At 45.8% G+C, this 21907-nt stretch overlaps 1 protein-coding gene across 1 annotated transcript in view; it reads right to left on the reverse strand.

Moving 5' to 3' along the window:
• KCTD19 (potassium channel tetramerization domain containing 19) overlaps positions 1 to 21907 on the reverse strand; it is a 487519-nt gene that overhangs the window by 285115 nt on the left and 180497 nt on the right. The window contains exon 4 of the mRNA XM_029608784.1: positions 6121 to 6312. Coding sequence (XP_029464644.1) covers positions 6121 to 6312 — 192 coding nt within the window. The remainder of the gene's footprint in view (positions 1 to 6120; positions 6313 to 21907) is intronic.

Raw genomic sequence — 21907 nt, forward strand, 5'->3', positions numbered from 1 at the left:
TGGCTTGTTGGCATGAGTTCCAGAAGTCCAGAGTTTTATGAAGAGACTCGGTTATAGGAATCAGTATCTGAACATCGCCTGCGTATAAGTAGTGGATAAGATTTAGGTTGAGGAGGAGCTGGCAGAGTGGGAGTAGGTATATGTTAAATAAGGTTGGTGAGAGTGAAGATCCTTGTGGGACTCCCAGGTTGCAGGTGACTGGTTGGGATTCCTCCTTGTTGACCTTAACCTTATAATGTCTGTTCTGGAGGAAAGATTTGAACCAGGTGAGGGCAACGTCTCTAATGCCAATGTCTGCCAAACGATCTATTAATGTGTTATGATTGACCGTGTCAAATGCTGCTGTTAGGTCTAGGAGGATGAGTTGACAAGGTTGTCTTTTTTCAAGGTTCAGTAGGATGGAGTCCGTTAATGAGATTAGGAGAGTTTCTGTGCTTCGAGATTGGCGGAAGCCGAACTGTGCCAGGGACAGAATGTTGTTGTTGTTCAGGTATTCTGTTAGTTGTTTATTTGCAACTCGTTCCATGATTTTTGCGATGAAGGGTAGATTAGCTATTGGGTGAAAATTGGCCGGGTTATCTGGAGAGAGATTTGGTTTTTTTAGGAGTGGTTTTATGATTGCCATTTTGAGAGGGTCAGGAACTAGCCCTTGAGAAAATGAGCAATTGATGATTTGTGCAATAGGTTTGGAGATGGTTTTAGAGCAGGTGATGAGGAGGTTGGTTGGGATGGTGTCCTGAGGATGTGAAGACGGTTTGAGCTTTTTTAGGATGTTTTCGATCTCTAAGGATGAGGTCGGCTCAAATTCCCTAAGGCTTGCCTTTTGTGGTGGAAAGGCAGGTAGTGGTGTTGCTGGCATAGTATTCTTTTTATTCTTGGCCTGAGTTAATAGGTTTGGGATTTTGTTTTTGAAGTAAGTCACAAGTTCTTCTGCTTTGCCTACAGCTTTATCATCTGGTATGGATGTCGATGGGGGTTTAGTGAGGGATGAAACCAAAGAAAAAAGCGCTCTGGGGTCAAAGATGAAGTGGTGGATTTTTTGTGCGTAAAAGTCTCTTTTTGCTTGGAGGATGGATATTCTGTATAGGTGCATCGTGGACTTAAATGCCGTGAGGTTGGCAGATGTTGGGTTTTTGCGCCAAAGTTGTTCTTTTTTTCTGAGTTCCTGTTTTGTGGATTTTAGTTTAGGAGTGTACCAAGGTTTTTTGTTGTCTTTGTTTGCTTGAGAGGCTTTGGTGATAGTTGGGCATGTAGTATCGGCCACTTTTTTGGTGATGTTGTTCCAGGAAGTTATGGCTGAGTCCGCGTTTGTGAGGTCCAGTTGGTTAAGTTCTATGGATAAGCTATTGCTGAGTGTTTCCTGGCTGCACATTTTCCTGAATTGGATTGTGTTATTCTGCTTTTTTGAGGGGGTAGGTAGGTGTATCTTTAGTACAGCGTTGATCAGCTTATGGTCTGACCAGGGAACTGGTAGGCATGTTGAGTGGGAGGCAGGAGTAAGTCCATGGTTAATGAAAATGAGGTCCAGCGTATGACCTGCTTTATGGGTGGGTTCATTAACTATTTGTTTGAAACCCATGAAGTTCAGTGTGTCTAGGAAAGTTTCACAACTGGGTGAGCGAGGAGCTACGTCCACGTGGAGATTAAAGTCCCCTAGGAGTATAGCTGGTGTGTCGGTATTGATGTGCTTTACTATATTTTCAATCAAAGGAGATGGATCGGCTTCAAGGTATCCTGGGGGGGCGTATTTAAGACCTATTTGTAGGTGGGAGGATTTAAATACAGCGAATTCTAGAGAATGTGAGGATATTGTAGTTTGTAGAGACATTCCTAGTTTTTTTTTACTGCAAGAAGGAGACCACCTCCTCTTTTTTTGAGCCTGGGGATGGAGAATATATCATACGAGTGAGCAGGGAGTTGGTTGATTGTGGCAATGTCTTCTGGTTTTAGCCAGGTTTCAGTGATTGCAAATAGGTCTGTGTTTGTTTCCAGAAGATAGTCATGAAGAAGGTGAGTTTTTTTTTGTCAGAGACTGTGCGTTCAGCAGCGATAAGGTGAAAAGTGAGAGGCCCAGTAGTTGGTTCAAGGGCGAGATGATGATAGGGATGAATCTTTTTTGTATAGAGTGTGGTGTAGCTTGTTTTTTTACTGGGGTTCTCTTGATATTATGGATGATGGGGATGGCTGATAAAGCCATGCTTGGTTTCGTGGAGAGATTGTAGCCGGTATGAATTGGTGTTGAGCTGTGGGAAGTAGTGGTAGGGTGATATAGAACCTGGAGGGTAGACTCTGATCTGAGGTCCGGGAAATACTTCTTTGATGGAGAGGAAAAGCTTTAATGGAGAACTGGTTGGGTTTGAAAGTTGCTCAGGAATTACTGCAGTTGTCTGGCTGTTGTGAGTAGGAAATGGGGCCACTGAGGGTATGGGACGATGTTGACCCTGACTGTCTGCAGTGGGCTCCACTCAGGGCTACTTTGTCGCGCTCCTTCGTGCGTGCGATGCCTGGTGCGCGACGCCGTGAATAGGCAGGGATTTAAATCCCCGAAGAAGAAGGCCGGCTGAAGATGACGTCGACTGAAGATCTGTGGGTTGATTGGATGCCGATCGCAGCGGGGGCATGTCGCCCGAAGAGCCGGCGGGTCGAGGCGAGGGAGAGCCGCGTGGTCGGTGAGGGAGCTCGTTGGAGGTAAGAGCGGATTTTTTAGAAGGCCTTACCCCGACGGGCTTTAGCACCGACCGCGCAGGCCCAGACTTCCGCTTCTCGTCCTGAAGAGGGTCGTCGTCCGTCTGCGGTCTCGGTGGGTCGCGAGAAGAGGAGCGCCGTGAAGAGGCAGGGATTTAAATCCCCGAAGAAGAAGGCCGGCTGAAGATGACGTCGGCTGAAGATCGGTGGGTTGATTGGATGCTGATCGCAGCGGGGGCGTGTCGCCCGAAGAGCCGGCGGGTCGAAGCGAGGGAGAGCCGCGTGGTCGGTGAGGGAGCTCGTTGGAGGTAAGAGCAGATTTTTTAGAAGGCCTTACCCCGACGGGCTTTAGCGCCGACCGCGCAGGCCCAGACTTCCGCTTCTCGTCCTGAAGAGGGTTGTCGTCCGTCTGCGGTCTTGGTGGGTCGCGAGAAGACTTGGCAACAGTGATCATGTTATGATCACTGTTGCCAAGTGGCCCCACCACCATTACCTCTCTCACCAAATCCTGCGTTCCACTAAGAATTAAATCTAAAATAGCTCCCTCTTGTTGGTTCCTGAACCAATTGCTCCATGAAGCAGTCATTTATTACATCCAGGAACTTTATGTCTCTAGCAAGTCCTGATGTTACATTTACCCAATCAATATTGGGGTAATAGAAATCGCCCATTATTATTGCACTGCCAAATTGGTTAGCTTCCCTGATTTCTCTAAGCATTTCATCATCTATCTGACCATTTTGTCCCGGTGGATGGTAGTATACTCCTATCATTATACTTTTACCCAACACACATGGGATTTCTACTCATATAGATTCTACTGAGCATTTAGTCTCTTGTATGACTTAATGCTCTTCTAATTTCACAACAAAATTGCTAAGTTACATGCTTAGTTTGAACAGGAAGATATTAATGTCATGCATCAGAGAACAGACAGGCCCTGAGGGACACTTGTCATCCAAAAAGGAAAGTAAATAGCAGGGGTGCCCAACTCTGATTTTCAAAAGCCAGCACAGGTCTGGTTTGCAGGATAATGATTCCATTACATGCAAATATTTCTCATACATATTCATTGTGGGTATTCTGATAATTTGACCTTTTTGTAGCTCTAGAGCATCAGAGTTGGTCATCTCTGGCATTTAAGCTGAAGATTTTTTATTTTTTTTTAGGGGGAGGTGCTATAATTTTCTCCAGTTCCTTTGGACTTCCAACTCAATTTGTCCTTTCTCTACTACGTATATTGTACAATAAGATTCTGCTATGGGTTTTACCAGTTTTTAATCCACTTTCATCTCCTATTTTGCCCAGCCATCACAGTGATACTTATCTGCTGTTGCGTCCTTCAGTCGGAGACGGCTGCGACTGCTCTGCCTTACCTCTTTTCTTCCCTTTTCCTCCTCCTTGGGCAGGATGGTGGCCTCCAGTGCCAAGTGCAAAGGGCCTCGGCGTCTCCAGCTTACCATGGGTGTTCCAGTCCGCCATGCTCACTCCCGTGGCCTCCTAGGGCACGGAGTGAGCATGGCGGACTGGATGTGTATTTGAGATCTCCTACACTCAAATACACATCATGACGGGAACCTCGGGGGCGTCCCCACCTCATGACGTTAATACCTCTGGGTATTTAAAGCCTCCGCTTCGCTACCACCTTTGAGTTAGCAAGGACTTCGGTTTAAGCTACCCTGACCTCTCTAAGCTGCACACTTAGTCGCCACTCTACACTCCAAGGGCGTCGCTCCTTTAGAAGCTCAAGACACCCGCTCCTCGGGGGTCTCTCGCTTCCATCACCCTTCACGGCCTCTACTAACTAAGACAACCGCTCCTCGGGGGTCTCTCTCTCTTATTCATTTCAGGATCTCTGGACTATCAGGTACTCGCTCCTCGAGGGCCTACCAGTCTATGTATCCTGTACCATGGACCTTCGGTCCCACCATCTCACTACCAGGAAGACGCCTACACTCCTGTGAGTACCTCTATGATCCGGTGCTCCAACTCCACCCACCAGGCTCGGCGTTGCCCGTACAACGGGTCCCTACCTCTCTTGAACATCGGGGTGAGATTCTACATCTGAGACTGTTGAACATATTGGCACCTCACGGACCTCAGTGCCTTACCTTCCTGCTTCATACCATCTATCTACAACAGTACAATAAAGCCTTCCATTCATTCCATGGCTGCTATCTGAGTTTAGCCTATTGCTGTGGTTCCCCAAGGAGCCCCTCCCCATGGGCGGAGTCATCTCCATAGCAACCAAGGGTCCACAATGCCACAAACACAACATCTGCTAGGGGTCACAGACTGACTCCCTTCAGAATCCAGTGCACATACATCCTAAATATATTAGTTTTTGCCATTGTCCAATGTTTGGGATTCCCCAAATCTTTGCAGTGGCTGTGACTAAATATGTATAAATTACTTTAAAGAAGTGAGCAAGCAAGTCAGTGAACCTGAAAAAATTCCAAAGAATAGCTGAATTGATTTGACAAACCTCATTTGAAGATAAAATATCACAACCCCTTTTGCTGCTTTCGCTTCCCTTTCCCACTGGTAGCATTAATCTCCTGCTTCTCCTTTCTTCCCACTTGTTATGTAGCTTTCTCTCATCTCCCCTCTTCTACTTTCCCTTTGTTCAATGCTTTCTCTTCTCTCCTTACCTATGTCACTGCTATTTCCCTCTTTTCCCAGCGCCTCTGCTTGCTCTATCTTCCACCTCTCCTGGTGCCTTCAGTTGTTGCTGAACCTAAATCATTAACCCCATCCCTATCCTTCTGGTGCCATTGAGTTCTACCCATCTCCATCCATGAGATTTGTGAGCCTGCTGACAATATCAAGCCAAGGACTCTCCTTCCCACTCATCACCCTTCTGATGCCTTCTAGTTCTGCCCCTTCATCCTGCTGATGCAGCCAAGCCTCAACTTCCTTTTACCCCATGATGCTGTCAAACCTTCTTCTTGCACTCCTACTGATGCTGTATGTACCCTGCCATCCATGTTAATGTTGAGCCTTGCCCATTCCTCCTGATACCTTCATGCCTACCTCTCTTTGCACATTCCCTGATGTCACTGAACCCTGCCCCCCCCCTCCCACTCCTTGTCTCTTAGCCATGAAGCCTCCCTTTCACCATCACTCTTACTGCCAAAGCCTGCATCGTTCCTTCCTTTCTGTGATGCCATCAAGCTCATCCTGTCAATCCATTCCTCCCTCTCTTCTCTGTTTATTGGCAGTCAACAGCAAAATAACTTATTCAGTATTGTACTATATAACCATATTCTATAAAATCATTTATGCTCATGAAATTAGCAAATTACATGTTTAAAAGATTCAATATTATTTGTAGAAGTAACTTATTCTAAAGATATATTATAAAATGTATATTTCTTTTTCTTCAAAATTTGCATTTTACTACTAATAAAGTAAGAAATATCAATTTAGCTTTACCTATGAAGCGGAATTCACTGCAACCACATTCTATTAGAGCAAGATCCTCAGAGATCCATAGTAAATTATCATCATTGATTATTGTAGGATATTTGGCCACCAAGTCTATTGCCAAGAAACAGTAATGGATTTCCTCTTCTGTATCTATCAATGGTGTATCTATCAGCCCTAATGGAGCTTTATCATGTAATCCTGAAAACAATATTTAAGTTTTATTTTAGATTTTCAAATAATTACATATATTATGTAGGTTTCATGCTTTCTTTGTTTCAATATATGTGCATAACCTTTATAAGTAAGAAACCATTATTTATATTAGATAGATGCCATTTTTGTGAGCTTAATAATAACCCAAAACGTTTTCAAGTAACCATGAATTAAATTTCCAGAAATAATTAAATGAATGTCATTTGTTTTTAGAAATTTACATGGCATTCTGGGACTGAAATAAAATGATTCAACAGTATAAATCCAAGTTCAAACAGAAGCAGTAAGCAAAATTGCTTACCTTGTAATAGGTGTTATCCCAGGACAGCAGGATGTAGTCCTCACATATGGGTGACATCGGTAATGGAGCCCTATACGGAAAAACCTCTGTCAAAGTTTCTATGAAACTTTTGACTGGCACCCAGAGTGCCTACTGAGCATGCCACAGGGGTCTCCCTTTAGTCTGTTTTGTAGCAATTGGTGTTAGCGAAAAAGTAAAATAATAAAACGTATGGGACCCAACTCCGCGGGGTGGCGGGTGGGTTTCGTGAGGACTACATCCTGCTGTCCTGGGATAACACCTATTACAAGGTAAGCAATTTTGCTTTATCCCAGGACAAGCAGGATGCTAGTCCTCACATATGGGTGACTAGCAAGCTAGAGGCTGAATCATTTGGTAGTGAAACAACTGTGAAGTATTGTTGTTGGAAATGAATCAGCCGAAAATCACAGCAGGTTGGATGTAGTAGGAGTTGGGATTAAGTTGGAAACAAGTTCTTTAAGACAGATTGTCCATAGGCTGAATCTTGTCTTCCTTCTTTGTCTAAACAGTAGTGAGCTGCAAAGGTGTGAAGAGAACTCCATGTTGCTGCTTTACAGATGTCAAGAATAGGTACAGAGCGAAGGTGTGCTACCGAGGTTGACATTGCTCTGACTGAATGTGTTTTACTCGCCCTTGAAGAGTAAGGCCTGCTTTCTCATAACAAAACTGTATGCAATCTGCTAGCCAGTTTGACAAAGTATGTTTACTCACTGCCCTACCTGGTTTGTTTGGATCATAAGATACAAATAGTTGACTGGATTTCCTTTGGACTATAGTGTGGTTTAAGTAGAAAAATAGTGTACGTTTACAGTCCAAGGTATGTAAGGCTCTTTCTCCTTGGTGGGAATGAGGCCTTGGAAAGAATGTTGGTAAAACTATGGATTGGTTCAAGTGGAATTCCGTGACTACCTTAGGAAGGAATTTGGGATGAGTGCGGAGGACCACCCTGTCATGTAGGAACTTTGTGAAAGGTTCGTATGTGACAAGTGCTTGTAGTTCACTGATTCTTCTAGCTGATGTAATGACTATGAGGAAGACAGTTTTCCATGTAAGAAATTTAAGGTCACAGGTATCTATGGGTTCGAATGGGGAACGCATGAGCCTGGTCAATACTACGTTTAGGTCCCATTGTATGCTTGGGGGATGAAATGGAGGCTTAAGATGAGTTAAACCTTTCATGAATCTACTGACGAGAGGCTGTGTAGAGATAGGTGCGTCTCCCAACTTGTTATGGTAAGCTGAGATTGCACTCAAATGTACTCTTACAGATGAAGTCTGAAGACCAGAGTCTGAAAGATGGTATAGGTAATCTAATAGTGAGTTAGTGGGGCAAGTGAAAGGATCAATAGATTTCTGAGTGCACCACAAAGTAAACCGTTTCCATTTGTAGGAATAATTCTTTCTAGTGGAAGGTTTACGTGATGCTATAAGCACCTGAGATATAGTGGTTGGAAGGTTGAGTGGTTGTAAAATCAAGCTTTCAACATCCATGCTGTCAGGGATAGGGATTGAACGTTGGGATGGTGCAACCAACCCTGTTCCTGAGTTATGAGATTGGGAGCTACTCCCAGGCGAATGGGATTCTTGACTGAGAGGTCTAGCAGTGTGGGAAACCATACTTGTCAAGGCCAGTATGGGGCTATGAGAATCATGGACCCTTTGTCCTGTTGCAGCTTCACTAGAGTTTTGGTTATGAGCGGTATTGGTGGATACGCGTATAACAGGCCTGAATTCCAATAGCGAGCAAAAGCGTCCTTTGGCAGGCTGTTCTCTTTTCGTAGTAGGGAGCAATAATTGTTCACTTTGTAGTTCAGATGGGACGCAAAAAGATCTATGGTCGGTTGACCCCATTGTTGAAAGATCTTGGTTGCTATTGCTGGATCCAAGGACCACTCGTGTGGTTGGAACTGACGACTGAGGCGATCGGCTACTATGTTGTGGATGCCTGCTAGGTAAGTGGCCCGTAGAAGAATTGAATGTGCTAGGGCCCAGTCCCAAATCTGTGCTGCTTCTTGGTAAAGGAGGTAGGAACCTGTTCCCTCTTGCTTGTTGATATACCACATGGCTATTGTGTTGTCCATTTGGATCAGAACAGTCTTGTGTAGAAGGCAGTCCTTGAACGCATGTAGTGCATAACGTATAGCTCGAAGCTCTAGGAAATTTATCTGAAAAGAGGCTTCGGTTTTTGTCCACGTCCCTTGGGTCTTCAGATGACCAATGTGCGCTCCCCAACCTAAAGTGGACGCATCTGTAGTTAATGTCACTGTTACGAATGGGCTCCGGTCAGGAGTCGTGAACACCACCCAGAAGGGTGGCTCCAGGTGGAGAGAGACAGGAATGGCTAGAAACAGTGTCTGGGTCCAGGCTGGGTCAGGGCAGGCGGCAAGTAGCAGTGTCTGGGTCCAGGCTGGGTCAGGGCAGGCGGCAAGTAGCAGTGTCTGGGTCCAGGCTGGGTCAGGGCAAGGCAGGTCAGAAGGCCCGTAGGCCACACACACACAGAAGGCCCGTAGGCCACACACAGTAAGCAGGGCAAGGCAGGTCAGAAGGCCCGTAGGCCACACACACACAGAAGACCCGTAGGCCACACACCGTAAGCAGGGCAAGGCAGGTCAGAAGGCCCGTAGGCCACACACACACAGAAGGCCCGTAGGCCACACACAGTAAGCAGGGCAAGGCAGGTCAGAAGGCCCGTAGGCCACACACACACAGAAGGCCCGTAGGCCACACACAGTAAGCAGGGCAAGGCAGGTCAGAAGGCCCGTAGACCACACACACACAGAAGGCCCGTAGGCCACACACAGTAAGCAGGGCAAGGCAGGTCAGAAGGCCCATAGGCCACACACAGTAAGCAGGGCAAGGCAGGTCAGAAGGCCCGTAGGCCACACACACACAGAAGGCCCGTAGGCCACGCACCGTAAGCAGGGCAAGGCAGGTCAGAAGGCCCGTAGGCCACACACACACAGAAGGCCCGAAGGCCACACACAGTAAGCAGGGCAAGGCAGGTCAGAAGGCCCGTAGGCCACACACACACAGAAGGCCCGTAGGCCACACACAGTACATGGTAGCAGGCCCAAAGGTACACCCAGAGCAAGGCAAGGTAGAAGGCCCGAAGGCCACGCAAGGCAAGGCAAAGCAAGGAATGAATAAGGCCCGAAGGCCGAGCAAGGCAAGGCAAGGACCAAATGCACAGCAAGCAGGGAAGGCAGGCTAGAGCAGGGAGCCCAGGCGAGCTCGATGCTGAAGCACCGAGGGAACTGTCAGGCAGGGTTATAAGGGACAGCCCAGAACATAGAGTGGACAGGGGAGATGGACTGGGCCTGTCAGGAGAGCCAGCACTAGAGGGACCCCTGGTGGTGAGGCGGTTGCACTGCAGCCATAGCCGTAACAGTCACTTGTGGAACTGGTTGCTGGAAAGGTAGACCTTTGAGCAGATTGTTCATTCATGTCCACCAGAGGAGGGAAGAACACAGTTCCTGAGTTATTTGAATGTGAGAGTGCAATGGTTGAATGGCTTGAATCCATTGTGTTTTGAGTGTCCATTGCATTAGTCGCATGGTCAATCTGGCCATGTGTTATGGTTCTGGGGTGTGAACCCTTGGTTCAGCGAAGAATGAATATTCAGTCGCTGATTGGCGAAACCTCGACTAGGACTATCTTGAAGGTCTGGATGAAGACCCCTCCAGCAGGATGAGGTATAAAGCTGAGCTGGCGCCTCCAGCAGGTCGTGGGAAGTAAAGCTGAGCTGGCGCCTCCAGCAGGTCGTGGACTCAAAGGTGAATGTCCTCAGCAGGTCGGAGAAGGTAGAGCTGAGCTGGCGCCTCCAGCAGGTCGTGGACTCAAAGGTGAATGTCCTCAGCAGGTCGGAGAAGGTAGAGCTGAGCTGGCGCCTCCAGCAGGTCGTGGACTCAAAGGTGAATGTCCTCAGCAGGTCGGAGAAAGTGAAGTTGGGCTGGCGCCTCCAGCAGGTCGTGGATTCAAAGGTAGAATAGTTCAGGCAATGAGAGTTTAAAGGAAGTTCCAGAGCCAGTCCGGGGATCGGAAGCCAAAGTGTACCTCGCAGCCAGTCCAAAAGATCAGATGCCAAAGAGTACGCCAACGCCAGTCCAGAGGTCAGAAGCCAGAGAAGATGCCGCAGCCAGTCCAGGGGTCAGATGCCAGAGAATACGCCAAAGCCGATCCAGGAATCAGGAACCAGAGAATACGTCACAGCCAGTCCAGGGTTCAGGAGCCAGAGAGAAGACACCGCCAGTCAGAAGTCACAACCGAAGATCAGGAATCACAACAGGAACAAGCCAGGAGCCAAGATGAAGTCAAGGCAAGGTCTGAAGTGCAGGGCCTGCCTTAAATAGCTCCTTCCAGCTGGCACACCAGGGGAGAGCCAATCCCGCTGCAGGAGGCATCCAGCAGCCAATCAGAGGCAACGATGTTGGTCCCTGAAGGGAGGCGGAGCCAGCAACCCGGAAGAGGAGCCGAAACGCCGCGGCCATGTTGTGCTGCGGTCTGCGGCCCCGGACCCACGATTCAGCACCTCATCAGGGCAACTGCGGCTGTCTGCCGCGCTGGTAAGTGGCGCCCCTCGGGCGCGTCGCGTCGCGAGCGCGGCTCCTAACACCATGGGAGTGACGTGAACTGTGGAGGCCATGTGACCGAGTAGGGTGAGGCACTGATGAGTTGTGACTTGAGATTGATTTCTGAGAGATTGTGCCAGGAGAATGAGTGTATGGGCACGGTCTCTTGGAAGAAATGCTTTTGCTATGATGATGTTTAAATCTGTACCGATGAATTGTAGAAGGTGAGATGGTGTGAAGTGGGATTTCTGGTAATTGATGAGAAACCCCAAGGAGTGAAGCAAATTGACTGTGAGCTTGAGGGAATTGAGAGCTCCTTCTTTTGTTCGACTCCTGATGAGCCAATCGTCTAGATACGGGAATACATGTACCTTTTGTTTGTGGAGGTGTGCCACTGCCAGACACTTTGTGAATACTCGAGGTACTGAGGCTAGGCCGAAAGGGAGCACTCTGTATTGAAAATGATGTCCTTCGACCAGAAATCGCAAGTACTGGCGATGAGGAGGAAAGATGGGAATGTGAGCATAGGCGTCTTGAAGATCCAGAGAGCAGAGCCAATCCCCTTTTTGAAGAAGAGGTAGCATGGTGCCTAATGATACCATCCTGAATTTTTCTTTTTTGAGAAATTTGTTGAGATTTCTGAGGTCTAGGATGGGATATAGGCCTCCTGTTTTCTTTGGAATGAGGAAATAGCGGGAGTAGAATCCTCTGCCCTGCTGAGGCCAGGGGACTAGTTCTATGGCCCTGGCTCTCAGAAGGGTGGATAATTCTGCTTTTAGAAGTTTGGAATGGTGGTTAACTGTCCAATAGGAGATTGGTGGAGTTTCTCTTGGTACAGTGAGAAAATCCAATCGGTACCCTTGAGCTATAATGGAAAGTACCCATTGGTCTGTGGTTATGGAGGTCCAGGTGTGATGAAAAAAGGCTATGCGACCTCCTACTGGCAGGTGTGGGAGTGGATTGACAGATGGGCTGCTGCTCTCTGAGTGTATTTCAAAACCCCGATGTTGATGCAGTCTGAGGAGGGGGTTGAGGCCTTGCAGGCCTTTGCCGAGACTGAGGACGCTGAGCTGGGCGAGATGGTCTTGCACGGCTTGGTGGGGGATAATAGCGTCGTTGACGGTAGTAAGGACGTCTTGTATCCCATCTAGGAGGTCTCCTGGAAGGAGGTTGTGACTCTTGAGGAATTAATGAGAGTTGTTTAAGAGCCTCAGTGTGTTCTTTTAAGGTGGGACTGCTTCCTTAACCTTGTCTCCAAACAGGTTATCTCCCAAACAAGGAAGGTCGGCCAATCTTTCCTGGACCTCTGGTCTTAAGTCTGATGCCTTAAGCCAAGCCCACCTACGAGCTGAAATCCCTGAGGCTGACAGACGAGACACGGTTTCAAAACTGTCATATGTCGCCCTGACCTCGTGCTTGCCTGCTTCTAGGCCTTTATGCACTAGTTGTAGGAACACTTCCTGGAACTGTTCAGGAAGAGTGTGGGTAATGTCTTGGACCTGTTTCCATAGGTTGCGTTGGTACTGGTTCATGAAGAGCTGGTAAGCAGCAATTCTTGAAACCAGCATAGCTCCTTGAAAGATTTTCCGACCTAAATTATCAAGGAACCGATTGTCTTTTCCTGGTGGTGTGGAAGAATGTGTCTTGACTCTTTTTGCCTTTTTCTGAGCTGACTCAACTACTACCGACTGGTGAGGTAGTTGAGTCTTTTGGAATCCAGGTATTGGTTGGACCAGGTATGTAGCATCTGATCATTTGTTAACTGATGCTACAGAACCAGGATGTTCCCATAATCTGTACATGAGTTCTTGAAGCACTTCATGTACCAGTACAGCCAGAATTTCCTTAGGTGGATCTACAAATTGTAGCACCTCAAGTGTTTTCTGTCTGGAATCTATTTCAGAGAGAAGTTGAAATGGGATGGTCTCTGACATGTCTTTCACAAAATTGGAGAAAGAGAGATCTTCTGGAGGTGACTTTCGCCTATCTTCTGGAAGTGAAGGTTCAGAAAGCATCTCCTCATCTGTAGAGACATCTGTGTCTGAATCGGTTCCAGTATCTCTTGGATGACCTGATGGTCTAAAAGGCATCGATGGCAAAGAGTGAGGTATGGAAGGAAAACTCGGAGATTGTGGGTATAGAGGTTTTGGAATACCTGAAGGTCCAGGAATTGGCTCTGGAATGGTACCTTCATCGGTGTCTTGAGGCTTCTTGGATACGGCATCGATTAAAGTGTCCAATTTCTCAATCAGAGGTTGAAAAATAGAAACCTCCGGAATCGGCATTGATGGCTTCACGGGAGGAATTGATGCTGGCGTCGGAATCGGCACCGATGGCATCGGTGTCAGAACGGATGGTGACATCGGTATCGAGGGCAAAATATCAGTCGGTACCGGAATCGGCGTCGATGGCATCGCTGGTGTCGATGACTGTGGTCTGGGTATTGCATCGAGGAGTGCGTCTCGTACCGCTTGACGAATGTATACATCAAGTTCCACCCGCATGGTTGATGAGATCAGAGCAGCCAGCCCTGAGGAGGTACGGTTCCCTGCACCGATGGCGATGGGGATCGCCCTGGAATCGAAGGCCCCGGAGCCTGCACATCCAACCGGGGTTTCTTAGCCGATGATGTCGCTTCCATCGATGGTACTGCGGGCATCGGCTCGGTGGTCGATGTGTGCGGCCTTCAATGGCGATGTCAATGTTTTTCTTTGTCTTTGGACTTTTCACTGCCCGATGTCGATGCTTTTGACGATGGAGAGGGGGAGGGAATAAAGGCATCTCCCGACTCACCTGGGACTTGTTTCTTCAGCACTACCTTGCGAATCGATCCAGCCGGAGATGATTGCATGGAGGATGATGCTGAGGATAACAGCTGAATTTGGAAAAGCTGCTCCATCTTCTGCATCCGGAGTCGACGTCCCTTTGATGTCATGCCGGCACACTGAGAGCAGGACTTGACTTCGTGGTTCTGACCTAGGCAGAGCACACACTCTTGGTGTGGGTCCGTTATGGACATATTTCTAGTGCACTTAGGGCACTTTTTGAATCCCGAAGCCATTTTAGGCCAGACAGCTGTCGACGATCGTGGAACGGGAAAAATATCGGTACGGAACCGGCAAAATGATGAAAAAACTTTACCGCGATGGTATATAAAGGGAGACCCTTGCGGCTAAAAGTTTTTTCCGACTTTTTGAAAAGTTTTAGAGTGTGGAGAAATTTACCACAGGACTCCAAATTAACTGCAAGGCTAACGGCTCCGCGGAAAAAAGACTAAAGGGAGACCCCTGTGGCAGGGAATATCATGGCATGCTGGGCATGCTCAGTAGGCACTCTGGGTGCCAGTCAAAGGTTTCATAGAAACTTTGACAGAAGTTTTTCCGTATAGGGCTCCATTACCGATGTCACCCATATGTGAGGACTAACATCCTGCTTGTCCTGGGATAATGACTAAAAGGTTAATAAAGAAAACAAAGAAAGAGTAGTCAGACAAAATTTATCTTATTCAAGAAACGGCATAATCAATTTTAGGGATTCTCTCATATATGTGATTGGGACTGCATATATTAAAATGTGTTAAGGGTAATGCAGAATTAATGTATATTAAATGTGTATTAATTCTGTGTTAGCTTTAATGTACATGTGCATCGGTCAGCATTAAAGTTAATATAGTCTTACACATTATAAACATAAATGAGCTACGATGCATGCAAATTCATGCTATGCAGCTCATTAATATCAAAATAAGATTAACATAAATTAGGTAATACAAAAATGTAACTGTTCCTCCCCCAGGTGTAGTTAACTTTTTTGTTAGCCTCCAAGGGTTAATGCAAGGCTTAACCTGGACCACAATGTCCCCCACACCAACTCCTCTCTCCCTGAAGCAGAATGCAGACCCCTACTTAAGCTGATCCCCTCACCTTCTTGAGTCTATCTGATGCCACCTTACCTGGAAGAAATTGCCCCTCCTAAGTTCATCAGAAATCCCCACAGAGTAAAAGCCTACACCCCCTTCAGATTCAGCAGTAGGCCCTGTCAGGCCGATTATTTCACCATGATGTCCAGTGACCACATGTACCATATTGTGGCAGCAGAGTGCATGTGGTCACCAGATGCCATTTTGTCACAGTACTAGTGGGGTAGGATAAGGAGCACTTTCTCCTGCCCTAACCAGTGATCACAAACTCTGTCAAGGGCATAAACTGGAGATAGAGGAATTGGTCTGGTGAGAGCTGTTGCTAAAGGGTGCTCTTCTTCTCGGGGAATGGGAGTGTCCTTTACTTAGGGAGGCATCTGGTGAACTATGGGAGGACCTTTGATGGAATATGATGTGTCCCCCCAGGCTCATTGCCAGTATGGTTGTGGATACTCCTGTTAGCTAGTATAAATTTAGAATAGGAAAGTGGGGAGGCACCATTCCTTACATCCCCTGGATAGGATTTATAAGCAGCTTTCTACTGAAAGTCTGGAGGCAGTGTTTTTTTTGTTTTCAGTATAGGTGGCAATGTAGAGAAGTTATTCCTGAGCTGTTTTTTTTTCAGACCTACTTGGATGATCCAGGCAAACCCTGCCTGGATCTTCGGGAGGCTGCACTTCCAGACTATTAACTGGCTGTTCAGGCATCTTTGGGTTGTTTTTGGGATTAGTAATTTTTCTTTTTAGGAGGCCTTGTGAGACCCCTGGGTGTTGCCTAGGTTCAAGGCATGGGAAACCCTGTTTCTGAGGGCCCACGGTAAGGAAGACCTGCCCTTCTGTACCCTCCATGAGGAAAGAGGGACGGTGGTGACCTGATGCAAGTATACTCCGGTGTTATCTTCCATTTTGGGACAAGGATTTTGTTAAGCAGAACAGGGAGGAAGATTTTGTTGCCCATCTCCCAGGCCTACAAGGAAACAACAAAGCTGTATTGTTCCTGAGAGGTTCCCTTCCATTAGGGATCTCAGAGAGAAAGAAAGAAAACTTCAAACATCAACTAACTGTGAGTAATAATCAATTGAAATCTTTGAGGACACCTACTCGGAGTCTTCAGCTCCTGTGGAGAGAGGGTTTTGACTCTCTGTGTAGAGATTTAAGCCAATATTCAAAAGGCCATTTAGTAGACAAGTTATTCGGCTAAAGTTGGCTGGATAATTTGTCCCATATATTCAGCAGGATGTGGAGGGTCGGGGGAAGTGGGTAGGGACACCCAAACATTGTTAATGCTTGCGGGTAGGTGGGAGGGAAGTAGCCTGATTTTTGCTTTTAGAAAACACTGGGATGGGGGGAAGGGGGGTTCTCTGTAACATTTAAAGGATTTGGAGGGTGAGGCGGGCACGGCCCGACAGGGCCTTTATAAGATATCTTGGGGAGGGAAGGAGGGGATGGCCCGCTTTATTTGGTTCTATTTCTTTAATGACAGCGCTACTTAGCTGGATATCTTTAAAGATATTCAGTTAAGTAGCACATTATCTAGCCACACATGGCCTGCTCAGAAGCATGTCTAAAATTATCCGGCTAAACTATCCAGTTAACTCAACCCCTCCCCGCAATGCCCCTGAAATGCCCCTTTTTATCTGGCTAAATTATAGCCAAATAATTTATTTTATTTATTTATTTAAATTTCTTATATACCGGCATTCGCGATGGGAGTCGCATCATGCCGGTTTACAAATAACAAGGTGTGACAACAGAATAAATACTTAATAACTTAAAAACATTAACATGTGATAGAAGAATAAGGTAGCAGTTACAATAAAACAGGGATAAAATGCAACTTGGAATGAAGAGAAGGCAAAAGAGAGATTAACACTGAGATAACAAAAGAATGACCAAGGTAAATAAAACCAAGGTAAATAAACCTGCCTCATTAAAAAAGAGAGAACATTATTGAGTTGTCAAATAAATAATTACTTATCCGGCTATAATTTAGTCATAATTTAGCTGGATAAGTGGCTGAATATGCCACATTTGCCATTTAGATGCTTTTGAATATCTACCCCACTGTGTTTTTGCCAATTTTGTTAGATTGGAGGGGTTTTTCCTGTCCTAACAAAGGATATTCTGCTCACCTGGGAGACTCGCTACCTCCACTCCCTGGAAAGTGAGGGCCTCTCAGTCCTGGTAATAGAGATTCCTGTACAGGTTGAGGGAAAAAGACTGTAATCTGAGAATTGCTGTGGTGCTGAGGACTTTGTTAATTGTGTCATATTTCACCTGATTCCTCACCAGTAAAATATTTTCTTTTTCGACACACAATCAATGACTCCAGAGTATATATTGGCACCCACCATACACAGAAGTACCCTTCTCCCAGGGAAAAGAAAGTTACAAAAAAGGCACCTGTCACTCCAGGCCCTGAAAGATAAATCTTTCCCCTCACCCAACAAAGGACTCAGGCCCTGGGGAAAAGAGACTGTGGAAAAGCTAGCCATTGTGATCCAGCCAAAAGAGAACACAAATTCCTTTATGGCCCCATAGGTTTTAAGGGATTACCATAAAACAAGTTTACAGAATATGGTGGTGGGGAGGGGGGGGGGTGCTTACCATGGGGAAACAGAATGTCTGATGGACTTGGAAAGGCAGGGTTGACTTGGTTGGGGGCAGGGTCTTCAATCTGCCTTGTGAGGAGGGGGAGTTTTGGGAAACATTGAGGACATCAGGTCTTGTGTTACTGGCAAGGTAACACTGCTGCTGCCAATAACATAGGAGTTAACTCCTACAAAACCCTAGGTTTAATATTCTTTCATATACTGGGCATTTAATGTTGGCTTTTCCCACAGATTATTATTACTATTTAAATTTCATTTACTGTTTGTAATCCCATGAGAAATCAAGTAGTTTACATTATAATATCATAAAATATTCATAATAAATAAAAACATACAAATAAAAATAGAAAACTAGAAAAAACAAAAATAAAATAAAATCATAGACAAAGGTTGCTATCAAAACATACATAAACAAAAGAAACCCATATCACTTGATCAAGACTCATCACTCTAACTAGAATAAACAGCATTTCAATCACAATTTAACAAACTGAAAATAATTCCTGAAAAAGGATCCCATCACTTAAAAGCCTTACTAAACAACCAAGATCTTACAAGATTCCTGAATTTCAAATAAGTCTGTTCTTGCCGAATGTCAAGAGGCAAGGAATTCCATAAAACCTGTAATAAAACTGGTTGATAATAAATGCTATCAGCTAGTTTTAGAATGGTTTAGTACATTGGCATCTTAGTTCAAAACTCAACACTATATAATCATAAATTCTGGTTTACAAAAAGGTCCATATTTGATCACTGTTTGGATTGCAAAGTTAGTCAAATAAACTTATCTGGCTAACTTTGTAGAGGGATTCAGTGGTGTAATCACACAATTGCATATAAACGGCTATCTCAAAGAAAACTGGATACGTTTATCTGGCTAACTTCAGAAAAGCTCTGCAGAATAACCAGAGTTAACCACATATGTTATCTGGCTAACCCTGAATATATGAATCAGCCAAATAACTTATCCAGCTAACCTAACTTCTCCCAAAAATGCTCCTATGTTGTCTGGCTAAAGTTTAGCTGGATAATGAGATATCTGGCTATAATTTCACATAATAAGTGCCCAAAATATTCAAAAGTTGACATTTAGCAGGATAACTTGTGAATTCTTTGCCTAGATGCCTCTGAATATGGACCTCAAATAGTATGATGTGTTAATAAAAAAAAGGAAATGTGCACGAGTGGGAATTAAAAAAAAAGTTTCCTTATCATAAACAGAGTACTTCTTAGACAGCAGGATGAACTAGCCAAGACATGTGGGTGACATCATCCAACAGCACTGAATGGACACTTCTCTCTTAGGTTATGAAACCTTAGCTCTACTGAGCATGCACGGGAATTACTGTGTGTATGCTGCCTTGTGAACTCTTCAGTTATATGTAGATCTTAGCTTTAGCTAAGTAGCTGTCTCTCCAGGGTGGTAAGCAGATTTGGGATGTGAATCGTTTTTTAACAATTTAAATTATCGTCCGATATTTTTTAAATCATCATTAATTTATTTTATTAATTTATTTTGATTTTTTTTTTCCGATATTCTTACATAAAATGTAAATCAAACCGGTTTACATAAAACTGTAGAAGCAGGAAATATACTTCCGTTGTCTGATACAATGAACATTTATAATTTAACTTATTAACGAGTCTAAAAAGGTAAAGAAAGGAAAAAAGGGTTAGTTAAAAAAGAAAAGGAAAAAAAGCATAAGATAAATAAATATTAGATAAGGCACTAAGGATTGCACGAAGGGGTGCACAAAGGGGAGAACCCCTTTCTCGCACCCCTTCGTCGCGCGGCGCCTGATGTAGATGCGCTTTTCAAGCGCCTCCGAAGCTCTCACTGACGTCGTGGGAGGGGGCGTGGTCTCTCTCTGATTGCTTCCGTTTCTTCACCCGATGTTTCCTTCATATTTTAAATTAATTGGTAAAGAGTACGATACAATAGAAATTCCCCCGATTTATCGTTAAAAAAATCGTTTTTTTGGTTAGTGCGCACTAACAGAAAATGATACAATTTGACACTTTTCAGGTCAGTTAAGGTCAGTTTAGGAATGAATATGTATTCCTATTGGCTGCCCTCTTATTTTTTGATGTTACCAAGGTTCCCACTGATGGGATGGTTTAATATATGGGGGATGGGAAATGGAAACGGTTGGTAGCTTGACAAAAAAAGTAATGTGATCAGTCAATGTGACTAGAACTTGTTTGTTTATTATTTTTGTTACCAGGCACTGGCACGTGAAATGCTAGTGCATGTTTTGAATTTGCCAATCCCTGTGTATTTTAGAAAGGTGGTCCTGGAATTATTATACACACTTCGAATATATGTATATGGTAATTGTTGGTAAGTGTATTTTTGAAGTGGCCAGTATGTTTACTTTCCCTCCTACTTTTATTCACCAGCTAAGCTTTATAAGAAGGGCTTCTCTGCTTGTGTGTTGCTTTTGTTTGGTGTGAGGAGAGGAGAAACATCAGCTCTTTATTCAATCTACTAGATCTATTTTATCAACCTACTCAATTTTTTATTGATTTATTATATCAGTGAATTAACTTGGGAGTGCTGTGATCTTCCTGCATGCAGTGCCCTATCCCTGATACCGGGGGTGTTGTGATCTTTCTGCATGCAGTGCCCTATCCCTGATACCGGGCGTGTTGTGATCTTCCTGCATGCAGTGCCCTATCCCTAATACCAGGAGTGTTGTGATCTTTCTGCACACAGTGCCCTATCCCGGTTACCGGGTGTGTTGTGATCTTCCTGCATGCAGTGCCCTATCCCTAATACCGGGAGTGTTGTGATCTTCCTGCACGCAATGCCCTATCCCTGATACCAGGATGTGTGCAATAAGATCACAACACACCCGGTAACCGGGATAGGGCACTGTGTGCAGGAAAATCACAACACTCCCGGTATCAGGGATAGGGCACTGTGTGCAGGAGGATCACAACACTCCCGGTATCAGGGATAGGGCACTGCAAGGTAGAAGATCACAGCTCTCGAGATCCTGCACAGAACAGTGCACAGAGGAAGATCACAACACTCCTGGTATCAGGGATAGGGCACTGCGTGCAGGAAGATCACAACACTCCCGGTATCAGGTATAGGGCACTGCATGCAGGAAGATCACAACACCCCCGGTATCAGGGATAGGGCACTGTGTGCAGGAAGATCACAACACCCCTGGTAACCGGGATAGGGCACTGTGTGCAGGAAGATCACAACACTCCCTGTATCAGGGATAGGGCACTGCATGCAGGAAGATCACAACACCCCCAGTATCAGGGATAGGGACTGCGTGCAGGAAGATCACAACACCCCCGGTAACCGGATAGGGCACTGTGTGCAGGAAGATCACAACACTCCCGGTATCAGGGATAGGGCACTGCATGCAGGAAGATCACAACATTCCCGGTATAAGGGATAGGGCACTGTGTGCAGGAAGATCACAACACCCCCGGTATCAGGGATAGGGCACTGTGTGCAGGAAGATAACAACACCCCTGGTAACCGGGATAGGGCACTGTGTGCAGGAAGATCACAACACTCCCTGTATCAGGGATAGGGCACTGCATGCAGGAAGATCACAACACCCCCAGTATCAGGGATAGGGACTGCGTGCAGGAAGATCACAACACCCCCGGTAACTGGATAGGGCACTGTGTGCAGGAAGATCACAACACTCCCGGTATCAGGGATAGGGCACTGCATGCAGGAAGATCACAACACTCCCGGTATCAGGGATAGGGCACTGCAAGGTAGAAGATCACAGCTCTCGAGATCCTGCACAGGGCAGTGCAGAGAGGAAGATCACAACACGCCTGGTATCAGGGATAAGGCACTGTGTGCAGGAAGATCACAACACCCCCAGTAACCAGGATAGGGCACTGTGTACAGGAAGATCACAACACTCCCGGTATCAGGGATAGGGCAGTGCGTGCAGGAAGATCACAACACGCCCGGTATCAGGGATAGGGCACTGCGAGTAGGAAGATCACAACACCTCCGGTATCAGGGATAGGGCACTGCATGCAGGAAGATCACAACACGCCCTGTATCAGGGATAGGGCAGTGCGTGCAGGAAGATCACAACACGCCCGGTATCAGGGATAGGGCACTGCGAGTAGGAAGATCACAACACCTCCGGTATCAGGGATAGGGCACTGCA

The sequence above is a fragment of the Rhinatrema bivittatum genome, chromosome 7 (genome assembly GCF_901001135.1).
Source record: "Rhinatrema bivittatum chromosome 7, aRhiBiv1.1, whole genome shotgun sequence".
In the NCBI taxonomy this organism is placed as follows: Eukaryota; Metazoa; Chordata; class Amphibia; order Gymnophiona; family Rhinatrematidae; genus Rhinatrema; species Rhinatrema bivittatum.